Source organism: Eretmochelys imbricata, chromosome 2 (genome assembly GCF_965152235.1).
Source record: "Eretmochelys imbricata isolate rEreImb1 chromosome 2, rEreImb1.hap1, whole genome shotgun sequence".
Taxonomy (NCBI): domain Eukaryota; kingdom Metazoa; phylum Chordata; order Testudines; family Cheloniidae; genus Eretmochelys; species Eretmochelys imbricata.
Window position 1 is genome coordinate 205030135 of NC_135573.1, and position 20206 is coordinate 205050340.

The following is a 20206-nucleotide window of genomic DNA, read 5'->3' on the forward strand; positions in this document are numbered from 1 at the left end:
GGATTCAACTGTAACTTGGCACCTATGTGCATAAGGAGTATTTCATATTTCTGTGTGGCATCAATTTTGTTTCTCTCCCTCTCACCCAATGTTTATAAGATATGGCTGCTGGGGGATCCTAACTTTTGAATTTAATGACCTTTTGTGCATTTAAAATCTCAATCATCACATTAGCATGGTGTTTTCTCTTTGAACGCTTTGTTCTGATTTTTTTTAAAAGAAGAAGAATGAAGAGAAGAAAAAGAAAATACTGATAAATATCCCAGTGCCTGTCGTTGAATGTACAGCCTTCAGTCACACATTCAAATGTGTGCTCATTTAAATGTATGACCTGACAAACTGCACATTCACATAAAGCAGGTTGCTGGACCATGCAATCTTGTGGTCTAATGATATCATATATTCCAAGAAACATGAAGTGGCATAAGGGACCTGCACTGATGACAGCTCATTTTCTAGAAGTACCAGGAAATCTAGATTCTCTGAGAAGAGAATGAATAGAATAAAAGAAAACAGCGTCAATTTCAGGGTGAAATTTTCAAAAGCGTTCAACTCTGATTCTGTGAAAATCAGGGGGAGTTTTACCATTGACTTCAAAATTAATGCTTGTTTCAGTGATTAGACATGGAGAATAGGATTTTCAAAAGTGCTCAGCATTGGCCTAACTCTGCTTACCTAGAACTTATTGGCAAAACTCCACCCCACAGATTTTCAAAAACCAGAGAACAACTGTGCAGGAAGACCGATTTGCTCCAACAGCTTTTCTCAACTGGGAAATAAAACATCCTGTCACCTATCAGCTGAGAATCAGAATCAACTTTATTGTAGTCCAAATATTCCTTAGAATCCTAATACAGGAGTTGACTTCAGTGGGAACTAGTTCAGGTTCATAATGCATACACAATAAAGCACATAGTGAGTCTCAGCTCAGCACACCATTTTGTTGCCAATTTGCTATAGCCTCAGCAAATCAGTTTGCCTGTCCGTCAAAGAGTGTAAAGGCCACATTTAAATGTGTATGTCCAAAGCTGTGTTTTATAACAGATGTACTTTTGAAGACATTCCGTTATGTCTTGTACCTCACTAGTGTGCTTATAACTACCACACTTGTAAATACTTCACAGCACATTATGTCTTATTCCTCAGATGCCGTTGTTCCTATTCAATGAACCCTTTAGCAATGGTACAATTAATAGCTAACACTCTACAGCGTTCAGAACGTTCGAAGCAAGTGCATGAAGAATGTACTGAGGAATTAGCTTTCTTCATGTTTTGGGTTGGGGTGGAGGGAATTCTCTCTCAAGATTTCTCATCTCCATTGCAGGTGGCTTCTCTGAAGACTTCAGATTCTGTCATTTTGCTGATCAGGAGGCTGCATAATGTATCTCACTACTGTCTTGTGGGAACAGCTTCTTCTACTGGAAATAGATCTTAAGACATATATCCTTGGATGTATTGAGGATTATCCTTGATTACATACACCAAAACTTGATATCAAGCAAAAAAAAAATGGCTGTCAGTAAGTGAAACATATGCTATTCAAACATCTGAATTGCCTTTAAAAATCCTGGGGAGAAAGTCATACCATTGAAAGAATCAAAACTAGGGGACCTATAACCTAAACATTAGGAATCTACAGTAGAACTGAACAGAGGGTAATAGTAAACACACACTATGAAATAAGTTACCAGGGAAGATGAATGAAACAGAGGGTATAAATGAGTATAAATGCCCACTTAGATTTGGGGAAAGTGGGGTCCAAAACCAGACCAGCATATTGGGCAGGATGGAAGGCCAGTTACTGTTTTTAAAAGGTCTCATGCTCTTAATATTTTGACATAGTAAAAATCATTCATTTTAATGACTCAAGCTCCAAGTTAAATAACGTTCACATTAAATCCCTGTATGTGAAATCTAACAAAATCAATGAGCCTGGGCATGCCCCTTATTAAGCTATTTTACCATGCTTTTGATTTTCAGAAGAGCTAAAATATTCTCTTCCTCACCCCAATATATTATTATAGTGACCAATGTATGAGAGATGGTTGTAGAATGCCCATGAAACCTGTAAATTCTTGTTGGGCCCAACAAGCCAAGAGGGAGCCCCAAATGTGCCAAAATTATTAGTCATACCCTGCTCTTGATAGTAGATGCACTGACTCAGTACAACTGCAATTGTCAAGTTAATGTACCTGAGATGCTAAGGGTGTCCCCTCAAGGTACCAAGATGGTGGGATCACCCTATGTATTCCTGGACTTTGAAGAACAGAGAGAATTCCATTCCTGAATTTTCAGAGAGGAAAAACTTAATGAAGTGTGAGGGGGAAAAACTTTGGGCAAGTTACATCCTTGGCAGAGTATCAATAAGAAAAGTCTGTTTCGTAGTCCAACAAATAAAATTGTAATCAGCGTATTTTTAAACTGGTTTGTCAGGATGATGAGGAGAGTGCCAAGGTAAGGGGCTGACTGAGCTTCCATTTCAAAGTTCATAGATGTTAAGAGCCCATAAGTTGCAAAAGTGGGTGTTATGATACCTGACCTCCTGCATGACCCAGCTTCACCCAATAATCCCAGGAGTGGAGGAAATTGTTCTTCACTCTTAATTTAACTGTTCCTGGTGATTTTTTTCTCCTTTCCAGACATTCATAAATTCCAAGGCCTGAAGGGACCATTGTGATCATCTAGTCTGATCTCCTGTATAACACAGGCCACAGAACTTTCCCTAAATAATTCTTAAGGCATCTCTTTTAGAAAAACATCAAATCTTGATTAAAAATTGCTAATAATAGAGAATCCACCATGAGCCTTGGTAAATTGTTCCAATAGTTAATTGCCCTCACTGTTAAAACTTGGCACTTTATTTCCTGTTTGAATTTGTCTATCTTTAACTTCCAGGCATTGGATCATCTTATACCTTTGTTTGCTAGATCAAAGAGCCCATATCAAACATTTGATTCCCATGTAGGTTCTTACAGACTGTAATCAAGTCACCTTTTAGCCTTCTCTTTGATAAGCTAAATAGATTAAGGTCCTTAAGTCTATCCATACAAAGCATTATTTTTAAACTTTTAATCATTCTCATGGCTCTTCTGTGAACCCTCTCCAATTTATCAACATTCTTCTTGACCTGGACACAGCATTCCAGCAGTGGTCTCACCAGTGTCAAACAGAGGTAAAATAACCTCTCTACCCCTACTCAAGATTCCTGTTTATGTATCCAAGATCGCATTAGCCCTGTTGGCCCAGTGTTGTACTAGGAGCTAATATTCAGCTGACTATCCACCACAACCCCCAGATCTTTTTCAGAGTCACTGATTCCCAGGATAGAATCCCCCATCCCATAAATATAGCCTACATTCTTTGGCCTTCTTTTAACAACCTCTGTGAAAGGATCCATTTTCAGTGATTTCCTTTGTGACTGTGTCCTTCGTTGAAGAACACTGTTTACTAGAGACTTAGGGTACATCTACAGGGGGATAAAAGCCCCTTGGCACAGCCGCAGCTGGCCTGGGTCAGCTGAGTCGGGGTCATGGGTTTTTTCATCCCTGTGTCTACATACCCTCACAGACCCCACTCCAAGTGAGCCATCTTAGGCTTTAGGTCTAGCAGGAAGGTTTTACCAGTTACACAGATATACTTAAACAGGCATAACCTTCCTCCTCCTGTGTGGACACTCTTATTAGTGGTTATTGGTTTAAAAATCATACCCCAAAGACTTTCCCATGTAGACAAGGCCCAAGCTTGGGGAGCCACTAGAAACAGCACTGGAACAAGAGAGGCGCTACCCACTGGAACCAGCTAGTCCCTTAAGGTGAACAGACTTTAGAATCTTCAATAGGACATGAGTTCCTTCCAATTAAGGGTGCAGACCTAAGAGCTTGTCAGACCAGCCTATCCCAGGGGTGGGGAGATCACTTTTATTGCTTTATAATTGTGATGAATATTTATATTATTTGAACATTGTACAATCTTATATATCTGTCAGCACTGTGTGACATGCCAGCCAGCCTGCACTGTGTGACATGCCATCTCAGACCTACTTTATCAAACACCAGGCAAGCAAAGATAATTTTTAAAATGTATTTTGTGACCCAGTGCATGTGCCTGCATTTCTGCCATGAGACCACAGCCACTGTCAGAAACCTAATAGGCACTCTTGTGACAACTTATATTTATACAGCATCTTTTATCCAGAGGGATCCCAAAACACTTTGCAGATTGTCTGCATAGGAATCGGTACGCAATTCACAGAAACACAGCCACCTCTGATGTGAAACGTAGCAGAAATATAACAGCATGCAGCAGCACTACATGACAGAGGAAAGAGGATGTGGCAAGATTCATCTGAAGTTAGGGAGGGCACCAAGAAATTATCAGACAAATTTGGAATTTAATCAGGACCGGTTTCAGAGTAACAGCCGTGTTAGTCTGTATTCGCAAAAAGAGAAGGAGTACTTGTGGCACCTTAGAGACTAACCAATTTATTTGAGCATGAGCTTTCGTGAGCTACAGCTCACTTCATTGGATGCATACCGTGGAAACTGCAGCAGACCAGGACTGTCCTTCTTTTTGTGAAAAGCATTCCCTGCTCTGCCAATGACTTCCTGGGGCCAAGTCAAGGAGCCAGACTGTGTCTCAGCGCCTCATGGGTAAAATTGGAATAATAGTATTTCCTCCCCTCAGAGGATAAACACACTAAAGATCATGGAGTATTCAAATACTATGGTAATAGGAGCAATGTAAGTACCTTACATAGGCAAGCTACTGGAACTTTAATAATACTGACACTTTATCAGGAAGAAGAGCTCTGTATGGCTTGAACGCTCCTCTCTCGCACCAACAGATGTTGGTCCAATAACAAATATTACTTCACTCACCCTGTCTCTCACATTATCAGGACCTCAGTTTTACATCTCATCTTTCAGATAACATCTTTCTGTCCTCAACTCCATGCTTCAGTACTAACGGAGGATGGAGGAGTGCCACCTACTGAATGACTCGGTCCTCTTCTGACAGTTATTCCATGGCAGTCTTTCACTTATGTACTGACTGGGTTCGAACCTTTTCAGTCTGTGGGATGGGTGAGACTGCACAACTACCTGGTGAAGCAACGCAGCCACATCATCAGGTGTAGTTATTTTTTAGAGCATCTAGGCAAAGTCACAGGAAAGATCAAAAACACATTGTGAAAAAAACACCTGCCTGCAGTGACCAATAAGAGAGCAAACCCGACACTGAGCCTGATGGAAATGACCCAGAAAGGACTATTAGCCACCAATATCAGGAGGGGGAAAAAAAGATGACCCACTTGCCTGGCTCAAGCAAAATATTTGGGTAAACAGACTGGTCTTGCATCATCCCTGCAGGCCATCATGTTGGCCTCTGAAAAACCACAAAGGAGAATGAGTTCCAGAGATGATAACCCTCCACCAAGAATGACCTCTCTTCTTCCAGCCCCAGTCCCTATCTAGGATGCAGAATGAGGTTTCCAATTCAGAATTCCAGCAGAATGACTCCAGGATTTACCTTCTTTAAAGCAAAAGACACTGGCTCACTACAGCTGCAATTGCCACTTGCCAGCTCATTGTATGCCCTGAAATCCCAAGGGTATGTTTCCCCTCAAAGTACCAAGATGCAAGTGACTTGCCTACTAGTAGGAGCAAGAAAGTGTGGTCCACTAAATTGCCATAAAAGAAACAGATCTTCATCTGAGCTCTATAATGTGCAAACATTAAAGGTGAAGCTTTCAGAAGTGCTCAGCACAGGCCCAACTCTAGTCTCACTGAAGTCAAGGGGGAGTTTCAGAGCCCAATCCCACACTCAGAGATGCTTACTGCATGGGCAAGGGGAATCCCGTCTGTATTTGCCCTCAGCCTCTCCATATATTTAATAAGCTAATGCAATTGTTTGATCAAGCAGAACTGGCAGTTCTCCAAGTGCCTTGTGAGTTGAGCCCTGAGTGAACCTCACCATAACACATCAAAATGAGGCTACTGAATCATGGGTTAAAATAGATTGAAACAGGTTGGGGAGCTTGCACTGCACGGGCTGACCACAGCACTGCCCCCACAAACCGAGGAGAAGAGGAGCCCTGCCTCTGATTTTAGCAGAAAAGATAGAGCTGTGCTCTCCAGGCTCCCCATGACTTTTAAACTTTCCATTGAACAGCTTTTTGTCAGATTAAAATCTTTATGCTTAATTTGCTGTTAGAGCAGGTACGTCTTCCTCTCTCAGAACTCCTGTAACAGCCTGGGACGAGGTATGGCAGGTTCAGAACACTGGGCTTTCTATTCAGAGCCTGCTTGGGTTGTATTTCACCTTGAACTCTCAAGGGATTCTCCATTCAAACCTTCAAACCTAAAAGCATTTATTGAGACATCAAAGGCCAGATTTTCAAAGGTTACATGCGTGCCATATCACATGTGGATTTGCACATGTCAGCTCACGCATGCAAATACCCAATGTGTACTGACAAGTGAAGTATTTGCATACAGATTTGACCAGCTAGGTGCTATGTGGGCATACAAATACCACATTTGCAAGGACTCCAGATAATTTAGCCCTATATTTGCACTACTCTGTGTGTGTGTGTGTGTGTGTGTGTCTATGTGAGAGAGTAAAATTCTTACAATCCTTGGTACCATATACTGCAGCCACTATACAATCAGAAAATGGCAGAAAGAACCAATGAAGCCTGTGCAAGTGTCCCCTCACGTCCCCTCAGAAACATAACATAGGCCTTTATGATAGCAGTTCAGACCTAAAAATGATTTACGAATAGAATCATGCTGCTGTTTTTACTCTACACTGGCTGCTTTTGAAAGGTGTCAAATGACTGCTGCTTGACACTGGGATTTGCTGGAAGCAAACATTTTTAAAGCATTTGAAGAGCTTTTACTTAAATGGCTTTCGATTGTGTTGACTGAGGGTGTGTCTTTTCCTGGCTGGCCAGGGGAATAGGTAAAGACCATGGCAGTAACCAATATCAAAACAGTGGAAAAACACACATTTCAGGGCTTATAACTGACTTGGGATTTTGGTCTCTCTCTCTCAATAGAGACAAAAGGAAAAAGAAGATTTCTCTTGGGTTTATGAAGAAAGCTGCTTACAAGTACAACCCGATCTGGAGAAAGAGAACAAAGGAACAGTGGCTTTGCAGAAATGTTATACTACAGCCTGATTGAAAAAGTTTCACTGAAAGATTCTTTAAGGAAGAATTCTGAACAAGAGCTGGAAAAGATCAAGTAGCAGCTGGAAGGCAAGAATAGCTGTTGAGGGGGAGGAACTCTCCCTTGAGCATGGATGCTTTAAAACACAGAAAAAGAAATTCATACATTAGCATGCAGTCGTCTGGTATGTGCCGTTATGGTAAACTATCATGTGCTATTTATTAACCCAATGGTGACTGCTCTGTGCTGTAGCATTTATTAACATACTTGTCATGAGGATAATTTTGATAGGAAAGGTGTCATACCCAGCACTAAAGTGACATAGGCTTAGTTATATTGGTATAACCCCCTTTGTGGACACACTTATTCCAGACAGAATAAGAGGACCTTCTTTCAATTTAAGCTTAACCCTCTACCCAAGAGACATAAACTAACCCCCACCCCCCGAAAAAGGCCCTCTTGGTTTACATTTAAAAGTCAGGTCAAGGTATCTGCGTCAGTCAGGGGTGGGGAAAAACCACACCCCTCACTTACACAGCTATGCCAACCTAACCCCCAGTGGAGATGTAGCTTTGGCAATGGAGGAGTGCTTCCATCAACATAGGTAACTTTGAGGAGGTGGTGTTCCTGCACCAATGGAAAAATCTCTTCCATCAGTGTAGGCTCTGTCTGCCCGGTAGGTTATGCTAGCATCATAGCAATACCAACATAGCTTTGCCAGCATAGTCTGTGTAGTATGTAGAGACAGCCTTATACTGGAATAAGAGCATCTGCAAGGAGGGTTATATTGGTATAATTAAATCAGTTTAAATTCTCAGCCTAGATTATACCAAACCTTTTTTTTTTTTTTTTTAAATAAGAGACCTAAGGACCATGAGTCCCATTGCAAGTCAATGAGACTTGTTCTCCTAAGTCTTTCAGGCACATTTTAAAATCACACCCATACTTTATAATATGTGGTCTATCAGGAACTGTTTGCTAGAGATATGCAGCATCTGCACTTTATTATGTGGATAAGTGATGGGCAAACTTCAAGAGGTTTGGATAATCACTTCAGGTAGAGACCAAACATTTTAGAATGCTCATCTGACTCTGAATCCACATTTTATTAGAAGTTGGTTTTTTGAGGCAACCTTCCATCTAGTCTAGTTTCCATTCTCAGACAATAGCAAATACAAGATGCGCGTAGCCAGTGGAGATGCAGCTACTTATATAAGATATGAATTTGGCCCTACAGACTTCCCTGTAAAATAGAGATAATACTTATCTACTTTTGGGAGTGTTATAAGGATTAATGTTCAGACCACTGTGCTATGGAGAAGTAACGAATTATGCAAGTTGCTAAGTATTATTAAAGTTGGGTGTGTGGGTGTGAGGTGGGTTGTATAAGCATCCTTAAAGTTTATTGAAGCTTAAAATTTTACAGTTGATGGACACGGCCAATTTCTCCCTTGGTACAACAAAAAGCAACTGGAAAGCTTATTCAAATGGATGAATAGTGCATTAAATCAACTGTCAAAATCGCCTGTACAGTAAACCATAATCACAGCAAAATAATATTGACTTCTACATAATGCGTAAGGGAAAAGTGATTGTCTGTAATTGCAAAGATAGTGTTTCTAGGTTTCAGCTTTCAAATCAACATAAGAAGTTGTGGAGAGGCGGGCAGTAGTGTTTGAAACTATAATGCTGTACATTGCTTTCTTGACATAGTAGTTTCCCATTTCAGACAATGGGATGGTATTAAAACCTGCTATAGCTAACGCATGAACAAGATGAATTTCAATATATTGAATATAGTTATTCAAACTGGAATCAAGCAGGACACAGGAGATACCACCGTAATCTTGCAGGAAGTGCTAAGACTCTCTTTCATGCACAAGAGAAGGACTACTTGTGGTTTTATGCCTCTTGCTAAAGACAGCATCACCTCATGCACCATGCTCAATCTTGACATCACACCAAAGAAACAAACCAAAAACCATGTTAGTCTGTCCCCTTCTTTTAGACAGTGGTTGCACCCACAATAGTCAGTTTCCAGAAACTTCTCTTGGTCCTTTTTAAAACGATTTGAAATGAACTGCTCTGAGTTTTGCCCTTGAAAATTTATCCTGTACCTGTAACTATTGCATTTAAATAAAATTCTACTTTACTAAACAATTTCAGGACTGAGTATGGAGTCTGCCGGTAGCATTTAAAGGGTTTTTTTTTCAAAAGCACGCAACATTGTTCTAACTCTGCTCCCACTTATGTTAGAGCAGTTGGGGCCAACACTGAGCTTTTTTAGAAGCTCCAGTCATGGAGAACACCTCTGGAGTTACGCAATTACAAGGGGCTGCAAACCTGGGAAAATATTCATATGTCTCAGGTAGGTGTATTTACAGCACCTAATTTAAGTCTCAATTCAGCTTCCATTTATGTAAATCACTGGCAAAATTTTCTATAAGGAAAACAGTTTCCATAAGGAAGGGTAAAATTGAGCTCTTTTTTTTTTTCTTGGCCATTGTGTACCAGATCCTGCAAACACTTATGCATGTAAATAACTCTGTGCTCTTGACCAGCCCCATTGAAATCAATGGTATGGTTCACCTGTGTAAACATTTACAAGACTGGGGACAAAACGTGGACCTGCAAAATTGAGTTCTAGGCCTGGAATGGAAAAACAGTGGTGTAAAGAAAAGGCCATGTGTCTGCAACAGTAGAATGGACAGTATGCCTATTTCCTGATTGGAACAAATGTGTAGGTTTGTATTTCTTTAACTGTTATTGGCCCAAAGGACTGAGTTTTTAACTCAGTGTTGAATGCTCAGAGCATAAGGGCAAAGGGTGAGCTAGAGGCTGCAGTTGTTACTTAAGCAATAGTGTGCTGTCCCTAGGAATAAGGGAAAGGATCAAAACTGAAAAAGAGGTGTTCTTGCAGATACAAAACAGAAGGAGACATGGCAAAGAAAGCCATGCACACAAGAGCAAAATACTTTTGGAATGGATAAACTGTATGTATCAAGTGTCAACTATTATGAACTGCCATCCCAAACTATGCAAAGTCTTACATTTATCTTTACTCATGTGAGGATTCCTATTAACTTCAGGAGGGATTGCTCATCTGAGTAAAGGTACTCAGATAGGATCAGGGCCTAAGGCTGTTATAAGTTTGTATTCCAATGCACACATACTGCTTTGTTGAGATAAAGTATTTAAATGTGAGTGTTAAATTCAATTCTTTGGATGGAGCTACTGATCATTTTAATTTATTTGAAGTCTACATCCAAAGATCTATTCCTATTTTTAAGATGCTTGGGAAATGTCAGAACCCTGCAAAACTCCACTCTGGCTTACCATAGGTTAGTGGTAGGGCAGGGGGGAAGGACCCTTAGGTGAATATCAGAGGGAATAAAGGAGGATATTATGGGGTCGGGGAGGGGGATTGTGCCTCCTAATGTAGAAATTCTGCACCAAAGATTTTCTTAAGAAAGAAGAACAAAACACTGGGAGCTGGCTTCCCAGCTTTGCTGCCAAACACTCTGGAGGACTATAGGGCATGACATCACAAGAGGCTGAAAGCTGAGCTGCTGCTCTCAAAGGATAGCCAGGACATATTGATCCTTCTGTTCAATTCTGGGTTGGGAATATAGCTGCTCAGACTTCAACCACTTGTGATATTATCCCACTAATTCTCCACACAAAAAAACAAGACCTCATATTTCTCATGTAAAACAAGTCGAATTTGAACTATACAAATATAATTTAGAAGCAATAAAGTGCACAAGTAGTCCCATCTATCCTTTTGCAGTTCACCTTACATTAGATCCTCAGGTACAAACATCTCAGCAGCATTAGATGTTGATTCTTTTAAATTCTTGCAGACCTTGGGGCTTCAGAAGAGCCAGATATGTCTTTTTCAGGTGAAGTCACCCTCCACATGTGGAGAAGGGAGCCTCCAACTGCCCTACCCAATCTTCTTTGCAACAAGAGTGAGCAGCAACCTGACGAGCATATAGTAGCAAGGAATGAGTCACCAGCTAGTTAAACCCTGTCTTCCCCTTCTGTCTTTAGTTCAGCCAGTGCAGGACTGATCAGGCTTTAAGGTAACATTTTGCAAGGTTCTTAGTAAAGCTTCTTTTCGTTTTTTGAATGTTGATTTTTCATCCTAAAAAGTTCATTTCTTTAATCAGTTCAAATTCTTAATGATACTTAGATTAGGAGTAATTACAACGCTACCATGCAGAGTTAAATTGAACCTCATCTTCTTGTCTCTTTGCAATTACTTTTTTTTTTTAAAGTTGTCCTACTTCCTGGATTTCTTTTCTTAAACATACATTTTATAAAAAGTTGGGGCAGGAAGAAGGGGAATATATAAGTATCTTGAACACAATTTCCCCCCACAGGCATTTATTGCATAGAAATACATTGTCTCTGACCAAGTGTTCTCCAACACTGCCCACTCACCCACTCTAAACTGGAAAGAAAGCCTCCTTTGGAGTGACAAGAATTCCATACAATTATTGCATAATTAATATGATGACATATTTTCTAGCATTGTGTAAAATCTCGATGCACTTAGGCTAATTAAACCAGTGAGTTCATTCGTTATGGTGGTTAGTAATAGGATATGGAACCCTTTGCCTCTAGAAATGTGGCCCAAATGTATTACCACCTAGAAGCTGATGGCCTCTGTGCAATGAAATGATGGTCACAGCTCATTTTCTAATGGATAAATCCAGTTTGTCAAAAGCCACCATCAACACCGACAGCACTTTTCTTTTTGATAGTTTCAGTGGAGAAGCAAAGGGCTTGACTGAGCCGGAAAACAGAATTATTCTTCCCCACCCCCTGCTCCAGGGCAGTCTAAAGACAGGAAGATTCTTGCTATCCATGCTGTTTGGGGGTAAAATGACTTCACAGTCTGACCCTGTTCTGAGCTCTTACTCATTTATAACATGGGACTTTAAAAATTTGATGACATGATGTTTGACAATTGGTCAGATATTGACCAGTGCTAGTATTAAACACTAATAGCAACATTTTGAACATCCTAGCTGAATTCTAACAACAACAACTACAAAGAATCCAAACATAATATTTTGTGGCTGTCTAGGGAGTTTCAACTGTTGATCTCAAAATGTTGTACAAACTGTAGGATTATTCTCATTTTAGACAAGATAGATGAGGCACAGAGGCCCTAAGTGACTTGTCAGAAATTACATAGTCAGCCAGCTGTAGAGTCAGAAGTGGAAGCCCCACTGATCAGCACTACATCCCGTTAAATTTCTTGCTGTCCTGAAAGGATTTGCCAGGCCTTAAATACAAATGATCAGCAATGGCTCTCCCTCCTTTCTCTGACTTCTCCTAGGCAGTGCAGGAATTAGCTGTACTCTGATGCTATTTTCATAGATTCTAAGGCCAGAAGGGACTATCATAATCATCTACTCTGACCTTCTGCACTTTGCAGGTCACAGAATCTCACCTACCCACTCCTGTAATAGAGGAGTGACAGTGGAACTGGGAAGACTGGCTTTCCTGGCCTCTTTTTAGCAGGACACAGCGTTACATTCTCTCAATATCCAGCTGCACCTTAACAAGGACAAGGAGCCCATTTGATAAGCTCAGGTAAGGTGAACAGAGCCAGCACTAGGCATAAGCAGACTAAGCAATTGCTTGGGGCCCCGATAGCAGTTCAAGGGGGCCCCCATTCACTTTTTATTATGTGTTGGAGATGGGAGGGGAAATATTCCTGGTTAGGGCCCTCAATAGGCCAGCACTGGCACTGCAAAACCTCTACTTCTAAACAGCAGCAGGCCACGTGTCAAAATTCACTGAGTAACCCAGAGAGTTCTATGATCTTGTAGTAAAAGGACTCCTCTTTGTAAGTCAGTGGAGGGGGGTTGTTTTTCAACTAGAGTCCATATGTGTGAAGGGTGGGCTGTGGCAGGGATGGGGGAGAGAAGGAGGGGCTGCTATATCTAGAAACAGTAAATGGGACGGGAAGGGAAACTCCCATTTAAGCCTTTTTTCCACAAATGCTGCACTATTACAGTGCATGTTAATATTACTTTAACAGCATAAAGTAATATTAGAGTGCACTGTTATAAAGTCATTGATCTGACCAAGTTGTGTGATGGTAGAAGAGTTACTCAGGCAAGAGATTTCTAAAAGTCTATAAATTAAATATCCCCAGAAGTGGACAGAGCAAGTTAAATTTGTCACAATAGAACTGGGAAGTCTGGCTTTCCTGGCCTTTTTTCAGCAGGACATAGCTTTACACTCTCCAGACATAACCCATCTGAAGGTTAACAGACCACCTACTTACAACATTCACTATTTACTCTTCTGAAGAGGCGTATGCTATTGTCCCACTTCAGGAACAGTAAATTACTTGGTTAATCTAGACTAAGGGTACTCAGAAATCATAGTACATGGAATTTCAGGAGGACTGACTAAAGCCTATTAAATATCACAACCATACATTAATTCTTAGAAGTTTCTAATATGTTGGGAAAGAATTTTCAGTCTCTGCCACCTTGATTTGTCTTTAGTCTCACTTATGGAAAGTGATTTTGACTATGCATAGTTTAGTTTGGTTTTAGGTTTTCAAAACCAGTTTTATTTACCTTAGATACTATAGAGTGGAAAAATGTCTTATCTATTTAGTTTTCCTCTTTACATCTCAGCATCTCAGTAGATGTGTTTTGGCTCATGGTTTGCTTTGTAACAGGGCCTTTCTGAAAACTCAAGGGAAGTTTGAGATGTCAAATACTCGGAGAATCAGTACTTCCACTTCATGTTTGATTGCAACCAGCAGAAACATTGGGAACCTTGAGCTTGTTTGCATGGGGATAAAGGCTAAGACTACCATCATCACTACCAATAACCCCTTACATGTTCATGGGCATTCTTGCTTTCAGTGTTGGCTGCAATCATACTAAACACAACTCTGTTGAGCATCAGCAGCGTTATTCTCTCCCTAAAAAGGTATTTACCTTTTATCACTTACTTTCTTTGGTTGAGTTTCATTACATTGAAACCATCAGTTACTGGAGAACCATGCTACTAATGCACTGTGTACCTTCCTTAGGGAGCTGAATGACAAATCTGAACAGCTCTTCTCTACAAGAAAACTACAGATTCACCTCTTGAGCACTTGCTTATAATTACCTAGAAGTTTGGTGGGATGGAGGAAGAAAGGAGAGAGAAATTCTGTTCAAATATGCAAGAGGCAAATCCTAACACTTAATGGACCAGGGGAACCCAAGTGCCTTTCACTTACAATAACCCACTTATAACTCACTGAATGTACCAGGGATTTGTTTACTCTTTTGCTTGAGGTATCTATTAGAGGCAAACAGGACCATGATTGTTAGAGATCTACAGGTACCCCGGGAAGTCCTTGGCCTTGAACTTAGGTAAGAGTACTTCGGTTTCACTCCCTTTAAAAAGAGGGTTTATCTTAGTGTTTTAGAGCAATGAACAATCCCCTTGGTCAGAAAACTGAGGAAGGATAGCCACCTATTTGGAAAAGCTACTGCAAAGAGGGGAGTCTGCCGTCTAGAGGGACATAGGTTGCCCTGTTGCTGACACTACAACATATTATATTCTGACGTGAATGTAATTGACCATGTTCCTATGCTCCTTCTAGACTTTGGTTTATAAGCGTTGTTAATCTACAGCACACTAGTAATTTATGGCAGTGCACTGTCTTCCTCAGTTTGTAGCGTTTTTGCACCTTCAATTCCGACCAAGAAAATCTGCATTTACACTTCATCTTTATTTCATTATTAAAACCTATCCCCATTTGCTCGAGCTATTTTTGATCAAGAAAGGTATCCCGCTCTACCCCCTAAAATAAGCAGCAGGGCAGCACTTTTCAACTCCAGCCAGCGAGGGTGATAGTCCAGTCCAAAGTGCAGCAGCCAGGAACAGAGACACAGGGGCGCTGGGATTATTTTTGTTTCCAAAATTCGGAATCCGAACGAGAGAATAGGCTCGTCCCTGGCCTGGTTACAGCGGGGTCACCGCGCCCCCCGGGGAGAGATGGCTTCCTCCTAGCGACGAGGGGCACCCAAGGCGTTTCCAAAGCAGCAGGTGTCTCCTCCTCTAGCCCCCAAGGAGCCGTGACTCTGTGGGTGGTGGAAAAGCGAGATCTGGGGGACTGGCTGCAGGGGCCAGGCTCGGTCAGACGGAGGCTGTACGGCAGCACACAGCCTCAGCTATTGCCTCTCCTCGCTGGCGTGGCTGGGCGCGCTGCCCTCGAACAGCTTGGGGCTCTCGGCCAGCAGAGGGGCTCGCACCTTGTGCTTTTCCTTGAAGCGGCCGGAGTGGGAGATCTTCAGGTTTCTGCGGTTGCCGCCGCCGCCGCCAGGCTTCTCGCCCAATTTGGGCTCGCTGCTGCTGAAGTTGGGCTGCTGGTTCTCCCGACAGTCCGGACCGGGGGGCGCCGGCGGGAGGGCGGGCTCAGCCGGGGGCGGCGGCGCTCCGGCCACCAGCCCCTCTTTGGCTTTTTTCCTGCTTCTGGTCAGCGCTTTCCACCAGGAGCCCGTGGTCGCGGTGCTGTCAGCCATCTTCTCCCGGCGCCCAGCCACCGCCGCCGGGGCAGGAGGCAGCCGCTCCCTGCTCCGGCTCGGCTCACCTGGGCTGCGAGCACTTGCGAGGCAGGGAACTCCCCGGGGCGCTCGCGGCGCGGCTCCTGTGCGGGAGGAAAGGAGAGGGAGTGACAGCTGCCAGGGCAGGAGAGCAGAGAAACTGACCAGGCTGGGCAGGAGGAGACGGAGAGGGCCCGAGGCCAGGCTGGCAGGCAGCCTGCCCTGCTCCGAGTCACACAGGGTGTTCTCTACCCGGGGGCTGGCTCTGAGCCCGAACCTACCTGCTGACTAGATGCCAGCCGCTGCCACAGGAACAGGGCTGGGCTTGAGATCCCCTTCTGCCCCAGGTGGCTCTATCACCTGAGTGGGTGGGGACACTAACTGCGGGAATCAGACGGGGGTGAGCTGTCTCAGTGAAGGGGGTTGTGGTTTCCAGAGATACTCAGGATCACAGCACTGGAAATAAGGCTAACGCAACGAAAGATCTTATTTCCAGCGTGCCCCTGCAGTTTCTGATGGATCAAGCCACCATCACTTAGGTCATTAGGAGCACACCAGGCTTCCAGACCGGTCCCTATTTTGCAGGGATCTTCGTATGACAGTCAGGACAGACTCGGTAGGCGAGGTACTATTTTGTTATGGACCAATTCGTCCATCTGCCTAGTCTCTTTCATACCGTGGGATCAGCAGGGCTACAGCATTGCTGCAAACAACTCCAGACTGAGGACGGACAAGTCTCTGCTATTCTGTCATAAACCCTAGAAGTTCTCACAGAGTCTTAGTATCGCAAACCACCACCATTTCCCTGATTTAAAAGATAGGGTTGATACAGATTGACTAACCTAAACACAAAGTAGTGAAGAGCGGAGTAATCTATTCATTTGGAGTCCATAAAAGCCCCTGCTTTGGAGAATTAACCCTACCCCAAGTTTTTGCACGTGTGCAGATCACTAGTAACTGGGGAGGGGACTTTGCTTTAACTTTTCAACCAGAGAGTCAGACACGTAGCAGAAGTCAGGAGGGCTTCTTTATTCTGGGAGAGCGAAGCCAAAGGTCTAGTGACAGTGCCACTATTTTCACATGTCATAGCTCCTTTCACAACACTTCAGGACTTCCACTAAACCAGAGCGCCAGGCGCAGAACCAGGCCAGATAAACGCTGAACTGAAGTTTAGATGGACTTCTTATTCAGGTTTTATCCGAGCCAAGCTCTCCCCTCCCCTATCTGTGCAATTGATCCTCCGCCAAAGGTTATTCACCTCGATTCACATAGGGTTAACTGCACACCCACCAATGCCCCGAGGGTCTGCATCCCACAAGATCCTGCCCTCCTGCTTTACATCGCAAGGCCAAAGCCACCGAGAGAGAGGGCGAGAGAGCCATTACAGACAGTTTTCAGAGTAACAGCCGTGTTAGTCTGTATTCGCAAAAAGAAAAGGAGGACTTGTGGCACCTTAGAGACTAACCAATTTATTTGAGCATAAGCTTTCGTGAGCCACAGCTCACTTCATCTGATGCTGTAGCTCACGAAAGCTCATGCTCAAATAAATTGGTTAGTCTCTAAGGTGCCACAAGTACTCCTTTTCTTATTACAGACAGTGCCCGTTTAGCCCCAACTCCTAAACCAGAAAGCGCGCACACAGCCAAACTCAGAGCCAGGACCGCAACACGAGGCTTGCCTCTAAAAGTGGCGTGAACAGAGAGGTTAAGAATGGACAGGTTCCTTGCTCGCTAGCCCGGGCTTAGAGCAGCGCAGGCCGGACACCAGCGAGGCATAGGGAAGGCGCAGAACAGGACCCGCTGCTAAGTGGCTGCAGCCTTGGCGCCCCGAGCAGCTGCCCCCGCGCGCAGCGGGAGACCCCGGGGGGTTGCAGGCGCCGTGTGTCGTATTCCTAGGTAAGGGCGCGCGGGCCAGGGCAGCCAGCGGGCCCCGTGTGCCCGGGAACCAGCCAAGTGCCGCTGAGTTCGGCCACCAGCGGCAATTGGCTCCAATGGGGCGAGTTACCTGGGGAGGCAACAAGTCGGAGGGTGCCCGGGCCCCAGCTGGGGGGAGACGCCGGGGAAAGTTTTGTAGAGGGGCCGGGCCGAAGCCGGCCGGGAAGGGCGTGGGGCTAAGCGCAGGCCCCCGGCCTCGCGAGCGCCCCACTGGCAGCCGCCCGCTGCGGGGCCACAGCAGCGCTTGGCTCGGGGCGCCCGCGGCCGGGGCAGAGCAGGGAAGGAGCCCGGCGGGAAGCAGAGGGAGGCACCTGCGCGCCGGGGCAAAGCCGGGCCGAGCTCTCACCTGGCGGGAATCTGCGAGGGCCGGCGGCGAGGCTCCCTCCGCCCTAGGGCCCGCGCCTGCAAGGGGGAGCCGCGGCGAGTGTCCCTGCGGGGCGGAGAGCGCAGGTAGCCGGCTCCCAGGGGAACTCCCGCTGCCAATGCAACAGGCTGCTGCCAGCGCCGGGGGAGAGAGCCCGGGGCAGACCTTCAGGCGCCCGCCCGCCCGCCCGCTTTGCAGGTGAGCCTCCCAGCCGCTCCTTAACTGGCCATTCGGGCAACATCCGCCGGAGGAGCCGCCCGGCCCCTCTCCATCCCTCCAGGGCGGCGGAGACAGGCTGCGAGGCGGATGCGTTTCAGTGGACACTTGGTTTGGCCCGCCCGCCTCGCTTTCTCCAGCCTGCCCGGCCGCGTACCTCGCGTGTGGGCAGGAGGCAGGTGGAGGTGAGCCCATTGGCGCTCCCCCCGCGGCGGGGAAGCTCATTGGCTGCTGCGGAGCCCGGCCCGGCGGGGTGGGACAGCGGCAGCAGGGCCGCTCTCCGCGCCCGGGAGCCGGAGGGAGGGAGAGGGGCTGTGGCTCGCGGGCTGCCCCCCAGAGCCGCCGGCACCGCGCAGCCTACAGCTGGCCTCGGGGAGATCAGGGCCCCAGTTCTAAGCAGGGGGCAAACACGCGGGGAGAGAGCGCCCCGGCCCCACAGAGTTCCCGCCACGGCTGTGACAGGCGGCGGGGGGAGGAATGTGGCCGGCCGAAGGTGACACATCAGCCCGAGGCAGGACTGGAGCCGCCAGGCAGTGCAGCTCCGCGGACGCCCTGGTGTCACGGCGACAGGACGCATCCCGCCAGTGGCAGGGACGAATTTTCTCTTTTTAAAGCCCAACGTTTGGTTTAAAAGTAGAATCCTTCCCTTCTCCCCCCCCCCCAAATGTTGAATGAAAATGCTCTTGATTACAATGTATAGTAGTACAGTGGCTCCATTCAAGTCTCGCTGTGTGTTAGCCATTATATAGGCATATACAAAGGCACTGTCCCTACCCTTAAGAACTCACAATCTTTTAAATTGTGGTTTTACCCCAGTCCTTTAATTGGATCAATGTGAGTGGACCTTTGAAAGCCCTATTGATGGCAGATGTAGATCCGATTGCAGCACTAGGATCAAGACAAACACAGGTGATGGGTTTGAGGAGACCGGTTAAGCACAAACATTATTTTTTGGTTAAATTTCTACTACGGCCCAATGCCTCCTTCTACTGATTGGCAGATTTCTTGCAGGCATCACAGCAAAAGTGTATCTTAGAAAAAGGATTTGAAAGAGAAGAGGGTAGTTGCCTTATGGATTAGGTCAGGTGCTCTATAGGTCTGTAACAAAACACATGGCTATGAACAATGGACAGTTGTTGTCAGCTAAATTACCTGAATTGCTATAGATCCCAGTCAGCTTTTCACATGTAGTGCATATATGCACATGGCATGCTTTTCCAGAAAAATTAATATGTTGTAGCATTGAAGAAAATCTCTAAATCCATTCACTCTCACTCTTTAAAAAATTACTGCAGTTAACACCCCAAAAATAAGAGAAAGCATGCAATCTAGTAATACCAGCAGAGCGGGTGGGAATCAGGATTCTGAGTTGCTGTATAACCTTGGGTAGGAAGTTGACCTGTGCCTCAGTTTACTCAGCAGGGAAAGGGAAATTGTTTGTCTATACCACTGGTTGTAGTGAGGATCAATTAACCAATATTTGTTTTCTGAGTTTTATCAATGTCATTGTCACCAAGTAATGAATTAGACCCATATGGATAGGCCACACTAAAACTCATGGGAAGGAGAACATTTGCTAGAAATCATACCTGGCAGAAGCAGGCTTAGTAAGAGACATTATCCTACCCAATAGAATGGCAGCAACAGGACGCTTGTGTAGACTGTAATCCATTGGTAAAAAATCAGAAGGATCTCAGCCATATGGCTTAACTTGGCTTTAGCCAGACTGCTGGTGAAAGAGAGAGACTATCTTCCTTGTCATCTTTTGGTTCTCCCCACCTCTAACAATCCTGCCCATGTGACACCTCCAGTGGGACTCATTAGGCCCTGATCCTTTCAACACTTACACGTGCTTAACTTTATTATTGTGATTAGTTCCAATGATTTAAGGAACATGCCTAATTGTTGAAAGGGTCAGGGTTTAGGTAGGGTGGGAAAGTACAGTAA

General features: G+C 44.7%; 1 protein-coding gene across 1 annotated transcript; it reads right to left on the reverse strand.

The window, feature by feature from the left end:
- Positions 1-15373: 15373 nt before the first annotated feature.
- Positions 15374-15724, reverse strand: PRR15 (proline rich 15). The gene has a single exon (XM_077809317.1). The coding sequence runs from the start codon at positions 15722-15724 to the stop codon at positions 15374-15376; it is 351 nt and encodes a 116-aa protein (XP_077665443.1).
- Between the last annotated feature and the right edge of the window lie 4482 nt (positions 15725-20206).

What these genes read in the sequence shown, in the direction of transcription:
- PRR15 (XM_077809317.1), bottom strand. Translation starts at nt 15,724, where the DNA reads ATGGCTGACAGCACCGCGACCACGGGCTCCTGGTGGAAAGCGCTGACC.